The 21,834-nt window shown below is 41.4% G+C and overlaps 1 protein-coding gene across 1 annotated transcript in view; it reads right to left on the bottom strand.

Annotated features, from left to right (window-relative positions):
* Positions 1-5,844: 5,844 nt before the first annotated feature.
* ZCCHC24 (zinc finger CCHC-type containing 24) overlaps positions 5,845-21,834 on the bottom strand; it is a 224,241-nt gene continuing 208,251 nt past the window's right edge. The window contains exons 3-4 of the mRNA XM_053692103.1: positions 21,003-21,167; positions 5,845-6,251 (exon numbers count right to left, since the gene is read on the bottom strand). Coding sequence (XP_053548078.1) covers positions 6,138-6,251; positions 21,003-21,167 — 279 coding nt within the window. The 3' untranslated portion in view covers positions 5,845-6,137. The remainder of the gene's footprint in view (positions 6,252-21,002; positions 21,168-21,834) is intronic.

The raw sequence follows: 21,834 nt of genomic DNA, 5'->3' as shown, positions 1-21,834 counted from the left end.
AAACCCATTCACCCAAAAAGATGTATATATACGTTGTGCAGTACTTTGCCTATCGTACCACAGAACGTATATATATATACAGTATATATATATACGTCTGAGCTTCAGGAAGCCCCAGCAGTTTCAGTTCTTAAGTTACAGCTGAGAGCCGGATTTCCTGAGCTCCAAGCAACTGCCCGCATATGGAACCGGAGAACGATCTGTGCTCTGGTTCCATATGAGGGCAGATGCTAGAATGTTACACACAGTGACACTGTCTGTAACGATCATCTGCTGGTGCCGGCAGGGGTGGGGGGGTGGGAGGGAATCCAAGAGGCGGGTGGGCGGGCCAGCAGCGGAGTGGGAGGGAATGGAAGGACCCTATGCTACAAAAAATAAAAATTAAGGGACTGCCAGTACCTAAGGTGATGGGCACTAGTTAGAGGGGAGCGGAGTTAGAGAGCTCGGGGGGGGGGGGGGATCAGGGACTTTGGAGGGTAAAAGGGGGATCATACAGAATATATATATATTAAAAAAATAATAAAAAATAAATACCTTAAAATTTTCATACTGGCAGACTGTCTGCCAGTACCTAAGATTAGGTGAAAAGTGAGGGGCGGGGAAGGTGAGGGCTGATAGATGTTTAGGAGGGATCTGGTAGGGATCAGGGGGTGAATAATCGCTAAACTAAAGCTAAAATTAATCTTACAAGGTACCTAATTAACCCATTCACTGTCGGGAATAATAGAAGTGTGGTGCTCAGCTGCAATTAGCGGCCTTATAACAAAGGGGATCCCAGAGAAGCTTTTATAACCATTTGTGCAATGATTACACAAGCGGTATGTAAATCATTTCAGTGAGAAACCTAAAGTTTTTTAAAAAGTTAACGATTTTATTTATTTGACCACATTTGGTGGTGAAATGGTAGCATGAAATATATCAAAATGGCCATAGATCAACACCTTGGGTTGTTTACTTAAAATATATATATATAGTTTTGACAGGTAAATAAAAACAAAAACAAAAAAACAAGGCTCTATTTCTGTTTAAATGGAGTGATAGCAAAAATGCTTAACATTTACTGGTATTTTAGGCAAGTTGTTCTCTGAAAGTCCCGGTAGTGAAGGGGTTAACTAATAAATCTGTTAAACAATTTTTATTACTCAAAACTTGTGATTTACAATTTCATTATAAAATGTATCCCCCACAATACTGCGAGTACACCTGTACACATGGCAGCCAATCAGCTGGCATATAATTAAATGCATGCAGATGATGGGGTGGTAAATCTTATAAGGCAATTATCTCCTTCCAGAAGCCTTTATATTTTCACATGATCGTTTTCTTTTAAAACTGTGTCCAAATCCCTCAGATCCAGAGGAAATCTGTATTTCCTTTTCAACAATAAATCAAAACCTTGCAATTCCTGCGACCTCACATGCTACTTTATACCAATCTCATATAGGGTTGCCACCTCGGCCATGTTTTCCTGGACACTTATGAGTTACACATGATGCAGGGTGTGCAGAGGGGAACATGAATTGCACCCTTGGATAGCACACAAATAGTGATCCCGGACTGCACTATTCATGTTCCCCCCAGCATACCCTGCAGCATGTGTAACTCATAAGTGTCCAGGAAAAGATGGCCGAGGTGGCAACCCTAATCTCATATATACTGATCAGCTGACTCCATGTTACCAACTGCTGCTGTTTAATTTTGTGTTCATTAACCCTTGCATGGCTTTAGCCCTAGTAGAACTCATTCTCTTCCCACCTTTAGGGCCAGATAACAAGTGGATTGCAAAATATTTCACAATAGCGTGCTTCCATGGGCTCCAATGGGAGCCTCGTTCACCTGTCGTGAGTCACGACACAGAACCTAGTGCAGCGAAGGGGGTAAGTCGCGCACTGATGGCAGCTAATTGTAAACATATATGTACATACACATGTACTTGTCAGTGTCGTCTTTTTTTTTTTCCGAACACCCTACAGCCGCCAATTTTAGCCCACAAAAACTGCTAAGTGCAGTTATTTTATGAAAAAATAATTATGATACTATCTTTATTTATTAATTAAGTATATTACACTTGATTTTTGGGGGACATTTATAAAATTAACCAGAGAAATTGAAAATTAAACCTCAGAAAGAGTATGAAATTTGAAACAACTTTCGAATGTATTTTTTTTATCAACTTTGCTTATTTTTCTTGGTATCCTTTGTTAAAAAGTAATCCTAGGTGAGCTCAGGAGTGTACATGTGTCCTTAGACATCTGGAAGCAGCGTTTCCAACAATGTTTATATCAATGTTATACATATTTACATACGTTGCTGCCACAGAATGCTACAGACAACTATGTATAACATTGATATAAACATTGTTGAAAACACCGTTGACAGATGGCTAAAGACACGTGCACTCTCCTGAGCTGACCTAAAATTTATTTTCAACAAAGGATACAAAAGAACTAAGCAAATATGCTAAAATAAGTAAATTGGAAACTTGCTTAAAATTCTATGCTCTTCCCAATTTATGTAAGTTTATTTTTGACTGTACTGTTCTTTTAACATACAAGGTGAGTCCAAACATTACACCTTGTTTAATGCAAATGTTTTTCAATAGCCAAACTCACTAGCACTTGTCTAATTTGTAGAAGACAAGACTAGGCACTGTCATTTTGTTAGAAAAACTTTCAGTGTTCTGCAGTTCCTTATCTGATCCCCTCTGCCGAGGCCAATCAGAGATGTGAAGTCTGCAGGGTGAACATCCAATTCCCAGAATTGGAAAACTCACAATATACACACTTTATATTACAATGTGTTTCATATCCCTTAGTGAGAGCTGAAGTTGCACAATGTGAAATGCTAGTTCCAGGAAGATGCTGTAATGTTACAAAGCAAGGTTCACAAAATATAGGTCTGACAAACCTGCATCTTGCCTTGGATAACTAACAAAAGCGATCTTTGAAGCAGCAGCAATCATTTCCTTGGTACACTGACACTATGCAACCAAAATAAATATCATGTCTGTTCTTAACTACCCTCAAATATGCTGTAATTAAAGGAACATGATACCCAAATGTTGAAGCACTTAAAAGTGCTACAGCATAGCTGTACAAAGCTGCCTAGAAAATATCATCAAAACATCTCTATGTAAAAAGGAAAATTTCCTAAGTATTCACACCCCATTGTAAAGAGACTTTAAGCAGCCAATCACAATGCTTGTTCTGGAACTTGCAAGGGATCATGCATTTGGCATGTGCAGGCACAGTCCTGTTATTTCCATCCTAACTTTAAGGAACTTTACTATGAAATCTCGTGAGATTTAAGTGAAATATCATGAGATCAAAGTAAAGTGTGACATCATCACTGATGAAGCTGATTGGCTGATGTTTTTTTTTTTTTTTTACCAACATGCAGCTGAAAGTAGCTGGATAGATGTTTACAGAGCAATTACTCTTGTGCGCTGAATACATTTTGAAAACATTTTTTTCCTTTTTTACAAAAAGGTGCTCGTGATATTTTCATGTTAGCTCTTTGCTGTTAATTTTTAATTGATTTACTATATGGGTATTATGTCCCTTTAATGGAACCGACATAACAAGAAAGATATGGTCACATAAAATGTTACATTTAACCCCTTCATCCCTAAGAAACATGTAACCAAACCTATTCTATACTAGAGAGGCCTGGAATACGCTGATTCTTCTTGTGTTTTTACTACATCTTAGGAACTATGAATTCCCCATTGTATTATAAATATTTAGATTCAAATAGCAGTGCTGGTCCAGTAACACAAATGCCAAAATAACAGAGCATTGCCGCATGTAGTGATAATAACTTTTACATTTGATTACCGTTTCATATCATGTTTTTGTACGGAATGTTAACCCAATAAAAAGATATTAGTACATACGGCAATACCATCTTATTTTGGCATCTAAAACACATATACAATGTGTTGTGCTTTTAAGCATTTTTAGGCTCCAACCTAAGGCATGAATCACACTAAACAGTTTGTGTACTCACATATTAAATCTATTATTTTTTTGACAAACTACAGTATTTGTAGGCTTCCAGCATCCCCCCACACTAAAACAGATGTGTTCATTGCAAGCATGTGATATAAAGTGAAGGGACTGATTCTAACAGATTTACTGAGCTACAGAGGACTGTAGTATATCCAATCCTGGGTTATTTTTCTTTAAAAGGTTAAATGAATCTAAAGTTTAACCCTTTAGTGTCTGGGTTAACGTGTCTTCATCGGAACAACTGTTCTGATGTAAACAAATTGAAATCTTGCAATCGTGCACATGATCACGAGATTTCAATGATGGGATCACATCAGGGGGGCGGTCTCTATGATGCTAGGCACGCCCTCCAGACCGCAATCCCATCAGGGAAGCGCCAGTGGCTTCAGGAAAGCCAAGCGGTTAGGGCGTTGTATTCTGTCCTTTGGTGCTAAAGCCCAGCAAAATTCGGACGAACACAACGTCCTAACGGCGTTAAAAGGTTAAGAAACCAGAAGTCCATCTGTGTATTAGACGACTATCCAGATGTGAGCCATAAGAGTAAATTAGATCCAGAGGGATCTAGTATGAAACTGCACACTTATGTAAACAAACATACAAAATTCCAGAAAGTGGCTTCCAAAAACAAGACTATAAATAGTTATTCATTGCAAACTTCTATCATGGGACAAGGGACAACTGTAATCCATAGATGACCCTTTTCTTCACAGTTAATATATTTATGTGTGCTTTTGGCCTACAGAGAAATAAAATAAAAAACACAACATGTAACACTGTTTCATTCAGATACAAAGATAACTATCTGTTGTGTTCTAAGGCCAGTTTTTTTGTAATAGAATTCTTTTGCTGTTGCAGAGAAATGAACTCTATTATTACTCTTTAGACAGCAAAAGGATTAATTTCATGTAAACAAATCCACAAAAAGGGAGGTTTTACGGTAACAGGGTTGCCATCAGTTCCAGATGATTTTTTTTAATGCTTTCATAATATTTTTTTAGTTTAGGACCACAAGCAATAGAGATGCCGAAGGGAAATGACTCACCTGATACTAAACTATAAAAAATGAAAAAGGGTAGAGAATAGAGAAGTGGCGAGATTCACACGTTGCATGTTTTATGAAAACTGTACTTTTTCAGTAAATACTGTCCTTCATTATTTATTTGATTGTAATAATAGATGTTTGCCCTTAAAAGACAAATATATGTATCATTGTCCTATCCAGAACTCTCAATGTTATTCTGAGAAAAGTGAAATGTATGACCGTTAAAGGGATAGGAAAGTAAAATTTAAAATTGTATGATTCAGATAGAGCATGTAATTTTAAGACACTTTTAAATTCACTTCTATTTCCAAATTTGCTTAATTCTCTTGGTATCCCTTGTTGAAAAATAATACTCACATACCCTAAACTAGTAGGAGCTAGTTGCTGATTAGTGTCTGCAGACAGTTGTCTCTTGTGTTTGTCTAACTAGATGTGTTCAGCTAACTGCCAGTTGTGCAATAATGCTCCTTCACCAAAGGATAACAAGACAATGAAGCAAATTTGATAATAGAAATAAATTGGAAAGTGGTTTAAAACTGTATGTTCTATCCAAATCATGAAAGAAACATTTGGGGTTTCCTGTTCCTTTAACTGTGATTTATTACCTAAAAAAAACTGTGCTGACTATTTAAATAGTCTGTGTCCCATTAATAATTAATAAATAAGAATCTTGCAGTAAATTCAAACCAGATGTTTGGAATTTAAACATGACGCCCTAGCTAGCATCCGGTTGTCACATCATATCATGATATCTGTAAGTGTGCAGGTTTAAATAATACTTCATCACAAACAGAGAGGTAAAAGGGACATTTGCATTGCCTCGTCCTTTAATTAACAGACATACAAGAATCATTATTTGGCTCAATATGCTGTAAAACTATCTGCAGTAGGATGGCAACCCTGTTAACACTGATTAAAAAAAAGCTATAATACTTTATAAATATATCTCATACAATACACAGGAAGAATGTTACATTCTAATATTTGTAAGGTATATTATTAGTTTATACGCAAGTCGGTTGTGTTTTTTTTTTTCTCTCCTGTCTTTCTCCGCCAGTTGATTGGTCGGAAATCCTTGTGCCTTTTTACTGAACGCGACGGCAGTAGTAGCCAAGAACCTTGCACTTCTCACACAAGTGCTGTGGATGCTCCTTGCTCTGATCAGAAACATCTAGTCCATCAGGTTTTTCTAGAGGTCTCTGGAAAAATAAGAGCAGAAGAAATAATGATATACATAGTTTAAGATGTTAACATGGTCCTATCGAAAGGATATTAAGGGTAGGGTACCTTAAAACTCAAGCATTTCTGTTATTGTTAGAAAGAGTATAATTTAAAGAATTTAATATGAAACAGTGAGTCTTTAGTAAACACAAATTTGTTAAATCAAAGTAAACATAAAAAGAAAAAGATTGTGTTAAAAAAACAGCAAATAACTTACTTGTTTTGTTGCTCAATGAACACCTAGACATTCTCAGTGTAGCTACTGCCTGCAGCTAGATAAGGGAGCTGCCATTACATAATTTAAGTTCTACTATCACATGATTTTTGCCACAAAAGTCCTCAACTGATCATGGGCAATAACAGAATTTATGTTTACCTGATAAATTTCTTTCTCCAACGGTGTGTCCGGTCCACGGCGTCATCCTTACTTGTGGGATATTCTCTTCCCCAACAGGAAATGGCAAAGAGCCCAGCAAAGCTGGTCACATGATCCCTCCTAGGCTCCGCCTACCCCAGTCATTCGACCGACGTTAAGGAGGAATATTTGCATAGGAGAAACCATATGGTACCGTGGTGACTGTAGTTAAAGAAAATAAAATATCAGACCTGATTAAAAAAACCAGGGCGGGCCGTGGACCGGACACACCGTTGGAGAAAGAAATTTATCAGGTAAACATAAATTCTGTTTTCTCCAACATAGGTGTGTCCGGTCCACGGCGTCATCCTTACTTGTGGGAACCAATACCAAAGCTTTAGGACACGGATGAAGGGAGGGAGCAAATCAGGTCACCTAAATGGAAGGCACCACGGCTTGCAAAACCTTTCTCCCAAAAATAGCCTCAGAAGAAGCAAAAGTATCAAACTTGTAAAATTTGGTAAAAGTGTGCAGTGAAGACCAAGTCGCTGCCCTACATATCTGATCAACAGAAGCCTCGTTCTTGAAGGCCCATGTGGAAGCCACAGCCCTAGTGGAATGAGCTGTGATTCTCTCGGGAGGCTGCCGTCCGGCAGTCTCGTAAGCCAATCTGATGATGCTTTTAATCCAAAGAGAGAGAGAGGTAGAAGTTGCTTTTTGACCTCTCCTTTTACCTGAATAAACAACAAACAAGGAAGATGTTTGTCTAAAATCCTTTGTAGCATCTAAATAGAATTTTAGAGCGCGAACCACATCCAAATTGTGCAACAAACGTTCCTTCTTTGAAACTGGTTTTGGACACAGAGAAGGTACGATAATCTCCTGGTTAATGTTTTTGTTAGAAACAACTTTTGGAAGAAAACCAGGTTTAGTACGTAAAACCACCTTATCTGCATGGAACACCAGATAAGGAGGAGAACACTGCAGAGCAGATAATTCTGAGACTCTTCTAGCAGAAGAAATCGCAACTAAAAACAAAACTTTCCAAGATAATAACTTAATATCAACGGAATGTAAGGGTTCAAACGGAACCCCCTGAAGAACTGAAAGAACTAAATTGAGACTCCAAGGAGGAGTCAAAGGTTTGTAAACAGGCTTGATTCTAACCAGAGCCTGAACAAAGGCTTGAACATCTGGCACAGCTGCCAGCTTTTTGTGAAGTAATACCGACAAGGCAGAAATCTGTCCCTTCAGGGAACTAGCAGATAATCCTTTGTCCAATCCTTCTTGAAGGAAGGATAGAATCCTAGGAATCTTAACCTTGTCCCAAGGGAATCCTTTAGATTCACACCAACAGATATATTTTTTCCAAATTTTGTGGTAAATCTTTCTAGTCACAGGCTTTCTGGCCTGAACAAGAGTATCGATAACAGACTCTGAGAATCCTCGCTTCGATAAAATCAAGCGTTCAATCTCCAAGCAGTCAGCTGGAGTGAAACCAGATTCGGATGTTCGAACGGACCCTGAACAAGAAGGTCTCGTCTCAAAGGTAGCTTCCAAGGTGGAGCCGATGACATATTCACCAGATCTGCATACCAAGTCCTGCGTGGCCACGCAGGAGCTATCAAGATCACCGACGCCCTCTCCTGCTTGATCCTGGCTATCAGCCTGGGGATGAGAGGAAATGGCGGGAACACATAAGCTAGTTTGAAGGTCCAAGGTGCTACTAGTGCATCCACTAGAGCCGCCTTGGGATCCCTGGATCTGGCCCCGTAGCAAGGAACTTTGAAGTTCTGACGAGAGGCCATCAGATCCATGTCTGGAATGCCCCACAGGTGAGTGACTTGGGCAAAGATTTCCGGATGGAGTTCCCACTCCCCCGGATGCAATGTCATGCCGACTCAGAAAATCCGCTTCCCAATTTTCCACTCCTGGGATGTGGATAGCAGACAGGTGGCAGGAGTGAGACTCCGCCCAAAGAATAATTTTGGTTACTTCTTCCATCGCTAGGGAACTTCTTGTTCCCCCCTGATGGTTGATGTATGCAACAGTCGTCATGTTGTCTGATTGAAACCGTATGAACCTGGTCCTCGCAAGCTGGGGCCAGGCCTGGAGAGCATTGAATATCGCTCTCAGTTCCAGAATATTTATCGGTAGAAGAGATTCTTCCCGAGACCAAAGACCCTGAGCTTTCAGGGATCCCCAGACCGCGCCCCAGCCTATCAGACTGGCGTCGGTCGTGACAATGACCCACTCTGGTCTGTGGAACATCATCCCTTGAGACAGATTGTCCAGGGACAGCCACCAACGGAGTGAGTCTCTGGTCCTCTGATTTACTTGTATCTTCGGAGACAAGTCTGTATAGTCCCCATTCCACTGACTGAGCATGCACAGTTGTAATGGTCTTAGATGAATGCGCGCAAAAGGAACTATGTCCATCGCCGCCACCATCAAACCGATCACTTCCATGCACTGAGCTATGGAAGGAAGAGGAACGGAATGAAGTATCCGACAAGAGTCCAGAAGCTTTGTCTTTCTGGCCTCTGTTAGAAAGATCCTCATTTCTAAGGAGTCTATAATTGTTCCCAAGAAGGGAACCCTTGTTGACGGGGATAGAGAACTCTTTTCCACGTTCACTTTCCAGCCGTGAGATCTGAGAAAGGCCAGTACAATGTCCGTGTGAGCCTTTGCTTGAGGAAGGGACGACGCTTGAATCAGAATGTCGTCCAGGTAAGGTACTACTGCAATGCCCCTTGGTCTTAGCACCGCTAGAAGGGACCCTAGTACCTTTGTGAAAATCCTTGGAGCAGTGGCTAATCCGAAAGGAAGCGCCACGAACTGGTAATGTTTGTCCAGGAATGCAAACCTTAGGAACCGATGATGTTCCTTGTGGATAGGAATATGTAGATACGCATCCTTTAAATCCACCGTGGTCATGAATTGACCTTCCTGGATGGAAGGAAGGATAGTTCGAATGGTTTCCATCTTGAACGATGGGACCTTGAGAAATTTGTTTAAGATCTTGAGATCTAGGATTGGTCTGAACGTTCCCTCTTTTTTGGGAACTATGAACAGATTGGAGTAGAACCCCATCCCTTGTTCTCTTAATGGAACAGGATGAATCACTCCCATTTTTAACAGGTCTTCTACACAATGTAAGAACGCCTGTCTTTTTATGTGGTCTGAAGACAACTGAGACCTGTGGAACCTCCCCCTTGGGGGAAGTCCCTTGAATTCCAGAAGATAACCCTGGGAGACTATTTCTAGCGCCCAAGGATCCAGAACATCTCTTGCCCAAGCCTGAGCGAAGAGAGAGAGTCTGCCCCCCACCAGATCCGGTCCCGGATCGGGGGCCAATATTTCATGCTGTCTTGGTAGCAGTGGCAGGTTTCTTGGCCTGCTTTCCCTTGTTCCAGCCTTGCATTGGTCTCCAAGCTGGCTTGGCCTGAGAAGTATTACCCTCTTGCATAGAGGACGTAGCACCTTGGGCTGGTCCGTTTTTACGAAAGGGACGAAAATTAGGTCTATTTTTTGCCTTGAAAGGCCGATCCTGAGGAAGGGCGTGGCCCTTACCCCCAGTGATATCAGAGATAATCTCTTTCAAGTCAGGACCAAACAACGTTTTCCCCTTGAAAGGAATGTTTAGTAGCTTGTTCTTGGAAGACGCATCAGCCGACCAAGATTTCAACCAAAGCGCTCTGCGCGCCACAATAGCAAACCCAGAGTTCTTAGCCGCTAACTTAGCCAATTGCAAAGAGGCGTCTAGAGTGAAAGAATTAGCCAATTTGAGAGCATTGATTCTGTCCATAATCTCCTCATAAGGAGGAGAGTCACTATCGAGCACCTTAAGCAGTTCATCAAACCAGAAATATGCGGCAGTAGTGACAGGGACAATGCATGAAATGGGTTGTAGAAGGTAACCCTGCTGAACAAACATCTTTTTAAGCAAACCTTCTAATTTTTTATCCATAGGATCTTTGAAAGCACAACTATCCTCTATTGGAATAGTGGTGCGTTTGTTTAAAGTAGAAACCGCTCCCTCGACCTTGGGGACTGACTGCCATAAGTCCTTTCTGGGGTCGACCATAGGAAACAATTTTTTAAATATGGGGGGAGGGACGAAAGGAATACCGGGCCTTTCCCATTCTTTATTAACAATGTCCGCCACCCGCTTGGGTATAGGAAAAGCTTCTGGGAGCCCCGGCACCTCTAGGAACTTGTCCATTTTACATAGTTTCTCTGGGATGACTAAATTTTCACAATCATCCAGAGTGGATAATACCTCCTTAAGCAAAATGCGGAGATGTTCCAATTTAAATTTAAATGTAATCACATCAGATTCAGCCTGCTGAGAAATGTTCCCTAAATCAGTAATTTCTCCCTCAGACAAAACCTCCCTGGCCCCCTCAGATTGGGTTAGGGGCCCTTCAGAGATATTAATATCAGCGTCGTCATGCTCTTCAGTAACTAAAACAGAGCAGCCACGCTTACGCTGACAAGGGTTCATTTTGGCTAAAATGTTTTTGACAGAATTATCCATTACAGCCGTTAATTGTTGCATAGTAAGGAGTATTGGCGCGCTAGATGTACTAGGGGCCTCCTGAGTGGGCAAGACTCGTGTAGACGAAGGAGGGAATGATGCAGTACCATGCTTACTCCCCTCACTTGAGGAATCATCTTGGGCATCATTGTCATTATCACATAAATCACATTTATTTAAATGAATAGGAATTCTGGCTTCCCCACATTCAGAACACAGTCTATCTGGTAGTTCAGACATGTTAAACAGGCATAAACTTGATCAGAAAGTACAAAAAACGTTTTAAAATAAAACCGTTACTGTCACTTTAAATTTTAAACTGAACACACTTTATTACTGCAATTGCGAAAAAACATGAAGGAATTGTTCAAAATTCACCAAATTTTCACCACAGCGTCTTAAAGCCTTGAAAATATTGCACACCAATTTTGGAAGCTTTAACCCTTAAAATAACGGAACCGGAGCCGTTTTAAGCTTTAAACCCCTTTACAGTCCCTGGTATCTGCTTTGCTGAGACCCAACCAAACCCAAAGGGGAATACGATACCAAATGACGTCTTCAGAAGTCTTTTATAAGTATCAGAGCTCCTCTCACATGCGACTGCATGCCATGCCTCTCAAAAACAAGTGCGCAACACCGGCGCGAAAATGAGACTCTGCCTATGCTTGGGGAAAGCCCCTAAAGAATAAGGTGTCTAAAACAGTGCCTGCCGATATTATTATATCAAAATACCCAGATAAAATGATTCCTCAGGGCTAAATATGTGTTAATAATCAATCGATTTAGTCCAGAAAAAGTCTACAGTTTAAATAAGCCCTTGTGAAGCCCTTATTTACAATCGTAATAAACATGGCTTACCGGATCCCATAGGGAAAATGACAGCTTCCAGCATTACATCGTCTTGTTAGAATGTGTCATACCTCAAGCAGCAAGAGACTGCAAACTGTTCCCCCAACTGAAGTTAATTGCTCTCAACAGTCCTGTGTGGAACAGCCATGGATTTTAGTTACGGTTGCTAAAATCATTTTCCTCATACAAACAGAATTCTTCATCTCTTTTCTGTTTCTGAGTAAATAGTACGTACCAGCACTATTTGAAAATAACAAACTCTTGATTGAATAATGAAAAACTACAGTTAAACACTAAAAAACTCTAAGCCATCTCCGTGGAGATGTTGCCTGTACAACGGCAAAGAGAATGACTGGGGTAGGCGGAGCCTAGGAGGGATCATGTGACCAGCTTTGCTGGGCTCTTTGCCATTTCCTGTTGGGGAAGAGAATATCCCACAAGTAAGGATGACGCCGTGGACCGGACACACCTATGTTGGAGAAAATATGACTACAGCTAGAGCAGATGTCTCATAGCATCATTACAAAGTAAAAGCTATTGCTTTGCCTTCCTGTAGAGACCACACACCCACTGTAGGGATGTGACGTGAAGTAAAGGAACCTGCACAAGTTAAAGGGCCACTGTAAGTAAATATTTTCTATGCCTGTTACTAACTAACTACCCCAAATACGCTTTTTATCAATAGCATTTCATTAACATATCTCTACCGTATATCAGAAATCTTGGCTGCAAATGTAATTGTTTTCCAAACCCACTCCGTGGGTATCCTTTGCTCTGTACCAATCCGTTTACAATACTTAGGTTTCAAAATGGCGCTTTAAACACAAAGTTATTGGTTTAAGTATTTTGAACACTCAGTGCTGAAAATAGTGGGCAGGATAATGTGACATCATTGGCGAATAAAAGATATAACTTTTAGAACGTTATGAAACTTCATTTTGGAGAAAATATAGGTCAGTAGGTTTTAATTAATGTTTATTAACTTTAATATGTTAGTTGTTTAGCTTAAAAATTATAACAGAAAGTAATCCTTTAAAGGGACAGTCTAGTCAAAATTAAACTTTAATGATTTGGATAGGGCATGCAATTTTAAATAATTTTCCAATTTACTTTTATCATCACATTTGTTCTCTTGCTATTCTTTGTAAAAAGTTAAACCTAGGTAGGCCCATTTTCTAAGCCTGTGGAGTTATTTATGAGTCAGCACTAATTGGCTAACATGCAAGTCTGTCAAAAAACAGAAATAAAGGTGCAGTCTGCAGAGGCTTAAATACAAGGTAATCGCAGAGGTAAAAAACATAATTTATGCTTACCTGATAAATTTATTTCTCTTGTAGTGTATCCAGTCCACGGATCATCCATTACTTGTGGGATATTCTCCTTCCCAACAGGAAGTTGCAAGAGGATCACCCACAGCAGAGCTGCTATATAGCTCCTCCCCTCACTGCCATATCCAGTCATTCGACCGAAACAAGACAAGAAAGGAGAAACCATAGGGTGCAGTGGTGACTGTAGTTTAATTAAAATTTAGACCTGCCTTAAAAGGACAGGGCGGGCCGTGGACTGGATACACTACAAGAGAAATAAATTTATCAGGTAAGCAGAAATTATGTTTTCTCTTGTTAAGTGTATCCAGTCCACGGATCATCCATTACTTGTGGGATACCAATACCAAAGCTAAAGTACACGGATGATGGGAGGGACAAGGCAGGAACTTAAACAGCCTCCGAAGAAGCAAAAGTGTCAAATTTGTAAAATTTTGAAAAGGTGTGAAGCGAAGACCAAATCGCAGCCTTGCAAATCTGTTCAACAGAGGCCTCATTTTTAAAGGCCCAGGTGGAAGCCACAGCTCTAGTAGAATGAGCTGTAATCCTTTCAGGGGGCTGCTGTCCAGCAGTCTCATAGGCTAAGCATATTATGCTCCGAAGCCAAAAGGAGAGAGAGGTTGTCGAAGCTTTTTGACCTCTCCTCTGTCCAGAGTAAACTACAAACAGGGCAGATGTTTGACGAAAATCTTTAGTAGCCTGTAAGTAAAACTTCAAGGCATGGACTACGTCCATATTATGCAAAAGACGTTCCTTCTTTGAAGAAGGATTAGGACACAATGATGGAACAACAATCTCTTGATTGATATTTCTGTTAGAAACCACCTTAGGTAAAAACCCAGGTTTGGTACGCAGAACTACCTTGTCTGAATGAAAAATCAGATAAGGAGAATCACAATGTGAGGCAGATAACTCAGAGACTCTTCGAGCCGAGGAAATAGCCATCAAAAACAGAACTTTCCAAGATAAAAGTTTAATATCAATGGAATGAAGGGGTTCAAACGGAACTCCCTGAAGAACTTTAAGAACCAAGTTTAAGCTCCACGGGGGAGCAACAGTTTTAAACACAGGCTTAATCCTAACCAAAGCCTGACAAAATGCCTGGACGTCTGGAACTTCTGCCAGACGCTTGTGCAAAAGAATAGACAGAGCAGAGATCTGTCCTTTTAAAGAACTAGCTGATAAGCCTTTGTCCAAACCCTCTTGGAGAAAGGACAATATCCTAGGAATCCTAACCTTACTCCATGAGTAACTCTTGGATTCACACCAATAAAGATATTTACGCCATATCTTATGGTAGATTTTCCTGGTGACAGGCTTCCGAGCCTGTATTAAGGTATCAATGACTGACTCAGAGAAGCCACGCCTTGATAGAATCAAGCGTTCAATCTCCATGCAGTCAGTCTCAGAGAAATTAGATTTGGATGATTGAAAGGACCTTGTATTCGAAGGTCCTGCCTCAGAGGCAGAGTCCATGGTGGAAGAGATGACATGTCCACTAGGTCTGCATACCAGGTCCTGCGTGGCCACGCAGGCGCTATCAGAATCACCGATGCTCTCTCCTGTTTGATTTTGGCAATCAGTCGAGGGAGCAGAGGAAACGGTGGAAACACATAGGCCAGGTTGAAGAACCAAGGAGCTGCTAGAGCATCTATCAGCGTTGCTCCCGGGTCCCTGGACCTGGATCCGTAACAAGGAAGCTTGGCGTTCTGGCGAGACGCCATGAGATCCAGTTCTGGTTTGCCCCAACAATGGACCAGTTGAGCAAACACCTCCGGATGGAGTTCCCACTCCCCCGGATGAAAAGTCTGACGACTTAGAAAATCCGCCTCCCAGTTCTCTACGCCTGGGATGTGGATTGCTGACAGGTGGCAAGAGTGAGACTCTGCCCAGCGAATTATCTTTGAGACTTCTAACATCGCTAGGGAACTCCTGGTTCCCCCTTGATGGTTGATGTAAGCCACAGTCGTGATGTTGTCCGACTGAAATCTGATGAACCTCAGTGTTGCTAACTGAGGCCAAGCTAGAAGAGCATTGAATATTGCTCTTAACGCCAGAATATTTATTGGGAGGAGTTTCTCCTCCTGAGTCCACGATCCCTGAGCCTTCAAGGAGTTCCAGACTGCGCCCCAACCTAGAAGGCTGGCATCTGTTGTTACAATCGTCCAATCTGGCCTGCGAAAGGTCATACCCTTGGACAGATGGACCCGAGAAAGCCACCAGAGAAGAGAATCTCTGGTCTCTTGATCCAGATTTAGTAGAGGGGACAAATCTGAGTAATCCCCATTCCACTGACTTAGCATGCATAATTGCAGCGGTCTGAGATGCAGGCGCGCAAACGAAGGACACGGCAAACGTTTAGAAGTTTTGATAACCTAGACTCCGTCAGGTAAATTTTCATCTCTACAGAATCTATAAGAGTCCCTAGGAAGGAGACTCTTGTGAGTGATGATAGAGAACTCTTTTCCATGTTCACTTTCCACCCATGCGACCTCAGAAATGCCAGAACTATCTCTGTATGAGACTTGGCAATTTGAAAGCTTGACGCCTGTATCAGAATGTCGTCTAGATACGGAGCCACCGATATGCCTCGCGGTCTTAGAACCGCCAGAAGTGAGCCCAGAACCTTTGTAAAAATTCTCGGGGCAGTTGCCAACCCGAAGGGAAGAGCTACAAATTGGTAATGCCTGTCTAGAAAGGCAAACCTTAGGAACCGATGATGATCTTTGTGAATCGGTATGTGAAGGTAGGCATCCTTTAAGTCCACTGTGGTCATGTACTGACCCTCTTGGATCATGGGTAGGATGGTCCGAATAGTTTCCATTTTGAATGATGGAACTCTGAGGAATTTGTTTAAGATCTTTAGATCCAAGATTGGTCTGAAGGTTCCCTCTTTCTTGGGAACCACAAACAGATTTGAATAAAATCCCTGTCCTTGTTCCGTCCGCGGAACTGGATGGATCACTCCCATTACTAGGAGGTCTTGCACACAGCTTAGGAATGCCTCTTTCTTTATCTGGTTTGCTGATAACCTTGAAAGATGAAATCTCCCTTGTGGAGGAGAAGCTTTGAAGTCCAGAAGATATCCCTGAGATATGATCTCCAACGCCCAGGGATCCTGAACATCTCTTGCCCACGCCTGGGCGAAGAGAGAAAGTCTGCCCCCCACTAGATCCGTTTCCGGATAGGGGGCCGTTCCTTCATGCTGTCTTGGGGGCAGCAGCAGGCTTTCTGGCCTGCTTGCCCTTGTTCCAGGACTGGTTAGGTTTCCAGGCCTGTCTGGAATGAGCAACAGTTCCCTCTTGTTTTGAAGCGGAGGAAGTTGATGCTGCTCCTACCTTGAAATTTCGAAAGGCACGAAAATTGGACTGTTTGGCCTTTGATTTGGCCCTGTCCTGAGGAAGGGTATGACCCTTGCCTCCAGTAATGTCAGCAATAATTTCCTTCAAGCCAGGCCCGAATAAGGTCTGCCCCTTGAAAGGAATGTTGAGTAATTTAGACTTTGAAGTCACGTCAGCTGACCAGGATTTAAGCCATAGCGCCCTACGCGCCTGGATGGCGAATCCGGAATTCTTAGCCGTTAGTTTAGTCAAATGAACAATGGCATCAGAAACAAATGAGTTAGCTAGCTTAAGCGTTCTAAGCTTGTCAATAATTTCATTCAATGGAGTTGTCTGGATGGCCTCTTCCAGGGCCTCAAACCAGAATGCCGCCGCAGCCGTAACAGGGGCAATGCATGCAAGGGGCTGTAAAATAAAACCTTGTTGAATAAACATTTTCTTAAGGTAACCCTCCAATTTTTTATCCATTGGATCTGAAAAAGCACAACTGTCCTCAACCGGGATAGTGGTACGCTTTGCTAAAGTAGAAACTGCTCCCTCCACCTTAGGGACCGTCTGCCATAAGTCCCGTGTAGTGGCGTCTATTGGAAACATTTTTCTAAATATAGAAGGTGGGGAAAAGGGCACACCGGGTCTATCCCACTCCTTGCTAATAATTTCTGTAAGCCTTTTAGGTATAGGAAAAACGTCAGTACACATCGGCACCGCGTAGTATCTATCCAGCCTACACAATTTCTCTGGAATTGCAACTGTGTTACAGTCATTCAGAGCAGCCAATACCTCCCCAAGCAATACACGGAGGTTCTCAAGCTTAAATTTAAAATTAGAAATCTCTGAATCAGGTTTCCCTGAGTCAGAGATGTCACCCACAGACTGAAGCTCTCCGTCCTCATGTTCTGCATACTGTGACGCAGTATCAGACATGGCTCTAACAGCATTTGCGCGCTCTGTATCTCTCCTAACCCCAGAGCTATCGCGCTTGCCTCTTAATTCAGGCAATCTAGATAATACCTCTGACAGGGTATTATTCATGATTGCAGCCATGTCCTGCAAGGTAACCGCTATGGGCGTCCCTGATGTAATTGGCGCCATATTAGCGTGCGTCCCCTGAGCGGGAGGCGAAGGGTCTGACACGTGGGGAGAGTTAGTCGGCATAACTTCCCCCTCGACAGAACCCTCTGGTGATAATTCTTTTATAGATAAAGACTGATCTTTACTGTTTAAGGTGAAATCAATACATTTAGTACACATTCTCCTATGGGGCTCCACCATGGCTTTCAAACATAATGAACAAGTAGGTTCCTCTGTGTCAGACATGTTTAAACAGACTAGCAATGAGACTAGCAAGCTTGGAAAACACTTTAAAACAAGTTTACAAGCAATATAAAAAACGTTACTGCGCTTTTAAGAAACACAAATTTTCCCAAATTTTGAAATAACAGTGAAAAAATGCAGTTACACTAACGAAATTTTTACAGTGTATGTAATAAGTTAGCAGAGCATTGCACCCACTTGCAAATGGATGATTAACCCCTTAATACCAAAAACGAAATAACAGTCACAACAACTGCCACAGCTCTACTGTGGCTTTTTACCTCCCTCAATACGACTTTTGAAGCCTTTTGAGCCCTTCAGAGAAGTCCTGGATCATGCAGGAAGAAGCTGGATGTCTGTGTCTGTAATTTTTGCTGTGCAAAAAAATGCCAAAATAGGCCCCTCCCACTCATATTACAACAGTGGGAAGCCTCAGGGAACTGTTTCTAGGCTAAATTCAAGCCAGCCATGTGGAAAAAACTAGGCCCCAATAAGTTTTATCACCAAACATATATAAAAAACGATTAAACATGCCAGCAAACGTTTTAAAATACACTTTTATAAGAGTATGTATCTCTATTAATAAGCCTGATACCAGTCGCTATCACTGCATTTAAGGCTTTACTTACATTACTTCGGTATCAGCAGCATTTTCTAGCAAATTCCATCCCTAGAAAAATATTTTAACTGCACATACCTTATTACAGGAAAACCTGCACGCTATTCCCCCTCTGAAGTTACCTCACTGCTCAGAATATGTGAGAACAGCAAAGGATCTTAGTTACTTCTGCTAAGATCATAGAAAATGCAGGCAGATTCTTCTTCTAAATACTGCCTGAGATAAACAGTACACTCCGGTACCATTTAAAAATAACAAACTTTTGATTGAAGAAATAAACTAAGTATAAAACACCACAGTCCTCTTACGACCTCCATCTTAGTTGAGAGTTGCAAGAGAATGACTGGATATGGCAGTGAGGGGAGGAGCTATATAGCAGCTCTGCTGTGGGTGATCCTCTTGCAACTTCCTGTTGGGAAGGAGAATATCCCACAAGTAATGGATGATCCGTGGACTGGATACACTTAACAAGAGAAAGTATATTAATGTGACCGTGTGGTTTATTCAAAACTGGGGAATGGGTAATAAAGGAATTATCTATCTTTTTAAACAATAACAATTCTGTAGTAGACTGTCCCTTTAAGTTAAAGGGAATACTGAATCCATATTTTTTATTTCATGATTCAGATAGAGCATGCAATTTTAAGCAACTGTCTTATTTACTCCCATTATCATTTTTTCATTTTCTTGGTATCTTTATTTGAAAATACAGGAATGTATAAGCTTACAAGCCGGCCCGTCTTTGGTTCAGCACCTGGGTAGTGCTTGCTGATTGGTGGCTAAATGCAATTCCTTTTTGAACAAATAACATGGAAACCCCAAGTTCTTCTAAAAAAAAAATATTAAAAAAATATTGCTGCTCCTTAGCCTACCTAGGTATGCTTTTCAGCACAGGATACAGAGGGATCAACTCACATTATATAATAGAAGTAAACTGGAAAGTTGCTCTACTGAATAATAAAAGTTAAAGGGGCATATCTATCAAGCCCCGTATGGAGCTTGAAGCACCGTGTTTCTAAAGACCGCTGCTCCATAACCTGTCCGCCTGCTCTCCGCATTCAGCGAGGTCTCTCGGATCATGTCTGACCGGCCTTTCATAAATAGGCCCATAAGTCTTACTTTACTGTCCATATATATTTATATATATTTTTTTTTGCATTGAACAAGATGCATTTAAAGCTGTGTAAATTGATAGTGAAAATAACAGCATATTTGACTAGTCATGATTTAGTAGTTCACTACACTTCCTCGGCCATAATAGATCTAGATTACAAATCTTGTACTGAACACATCTGCTGAACCAATGACAAGAGGCGTATGTGCATAGCCACCAATCACCTGCTAGCTCCCAGTAGATAAATAGAATGTGATGTGACTTGTGGCATAAAGTCAGCTACCTTATTCTGTACTTTCTGGCTAGCTGACTATACTAGCAAGTTGGTTGTTTTTGTAACAAAGCTGACTTGAACTGACTTTGACTGTGTTACAACTGACTTATTTTTTAAAAATATTCAAATTGCTTTGAATATGCTTTGAAAATTTTCTTCACATTAGTTATTTCCTTCAAGTTCAAATAAACTTGATAGAAATAGACCCCTTATTTTTAGCCATAACAGAAGGATGCCTAGTACATATGATCACTATCTGTAGGGAAAAAAGGACCTGGAACGAAAGCACGGCACGTAGGAGGGTGTGCCAAGGCTCCAAGTGTACTGCCTACAGTCACAGATGGTTAAATAAGCTAGCGCATGACAGATGAGCTGCACTAGCGGCAAATTTTAGTATTGGGCCACACACTCACACACAGAGTAAGTGCCTACAGCCCTTCCCTTCACCCGTACAAACATTAGCTAGATTACATGCAGCACTGACAGCTGCACTAGTGATTGTGAGCTGGGGCGGGCGGCAAATAATCAGGAGCTAGCGCAATGCTGATGGATGTGCTATCAGTAACTATGACGTTAAGTGTGGGCTTAGTGGGGGCCCAGTTCCTGCAGTGGGGCCCTAGCCTGTGCCTGTATGGGAGGTCTGCTGCTCTGGGGGCCCTAAAGTGTGGGGTCTACCCCGGAGCTTGAGGGCTCCATCCCTGGAGGGTAAGGAGGCATCAGGGTAAGGAAGCGGATTAGGAGGCAAGGTGGGGCATAAGGGGCGGGCTAGTGAGATGGTTGGGGGTTCTTAGCCATGTTCTGTTTCCTCTGTTCGATCTTACTGATTTATACGAGTCAACTCAACAACCATTTTTATTATGCTTTACAAGGATAAGATATCCTGCTTCAGCAGCTGCTGAGAGAAAGCTGTGCATTGTCTATTAGTTTTCATATCAATTTTTATAAAGCTTCCTTTAGTTTAAGGTCCCTTTAAATGCCTTTATCATCCCCACGCTTACCTGTTTATGAGGGTAAACATTAATGTGACATTTTATACATTCTTGACCCATGTTGGCCCAGGAGTTTCCACTCATCCATTTCCGTTTGCACTTTGGACACTTATATTCCCCAAAACATCTCTTCTTCCCTTGATATGGAGTCAAACCCTCACCTTTGGGACGAGCCTGTTGAGGAAAGAAAGAGAGGGGATATTATTTAAGGATGATGCATAGATTTAAAGCATGCAAACCATATCTGAACCCTGATCATCATCTATAAAAAAAGTATTTATTTTACTTTACAAAATGAAGTAAACTTCTTAATGTACATAAAACACATGTGACCAGATTACGAGAGGAGCGCTATTTAAATCTCCCGCTCAAGCGTTAACTGCGCAAGAAGCTTTTTGTGCTCATTGGGTTGCGCTCGTATTATGAGTTGAAAGTAAACTGTTTTTGCTCTTGCGTTAACCCGATGAGCGCAAAAAGCTGAACCTAGAATATCATGCATATTCACGTATTCCCCCATAGTAATCAATGTAGCAAAAAAAGTAGAAAAAACACCCGACTTGCATGCAAACACGATCACATATTCTCATGTGCGCTAACCTGATATGAAACTATGAATACTTCACACCGCTTCGCTCTGGCTGCACTGTGTTAAGGAAAACTTACACAGTGCAGCCAAAGCACAGCACTGTTTAAAGAGAACAGTCTGATGTGAAACAGCACTGCAACGTAAAAGCGCTAACAGTTTCTGCACACGCCCCATTGTTTCTGCAGACTGCATTCTCTGTGATGACATCTCAGATCACAGCATGTTCTGCCTTTGGCTACTGCATTAAGTTAATAT

Source organism: Bombina bombina, chromosome 9, assembly GCF_027579735.1.
Source record: "Bombina bombina isolate aBomBom1 chromosome 9, aBomBom1.pri, whole genome shotgun sequence".
Taxonomy (NCBI): Eukaryota; Metazoa; Chordata; class Amphibia; order Anura; family Bombinatoridae; genus Bombina; species Bombina bombina.
Note: the sequence above shows the minus strand (reverse complement) of the source record. Positions and strands in the feature narration are given on the sequence as shown.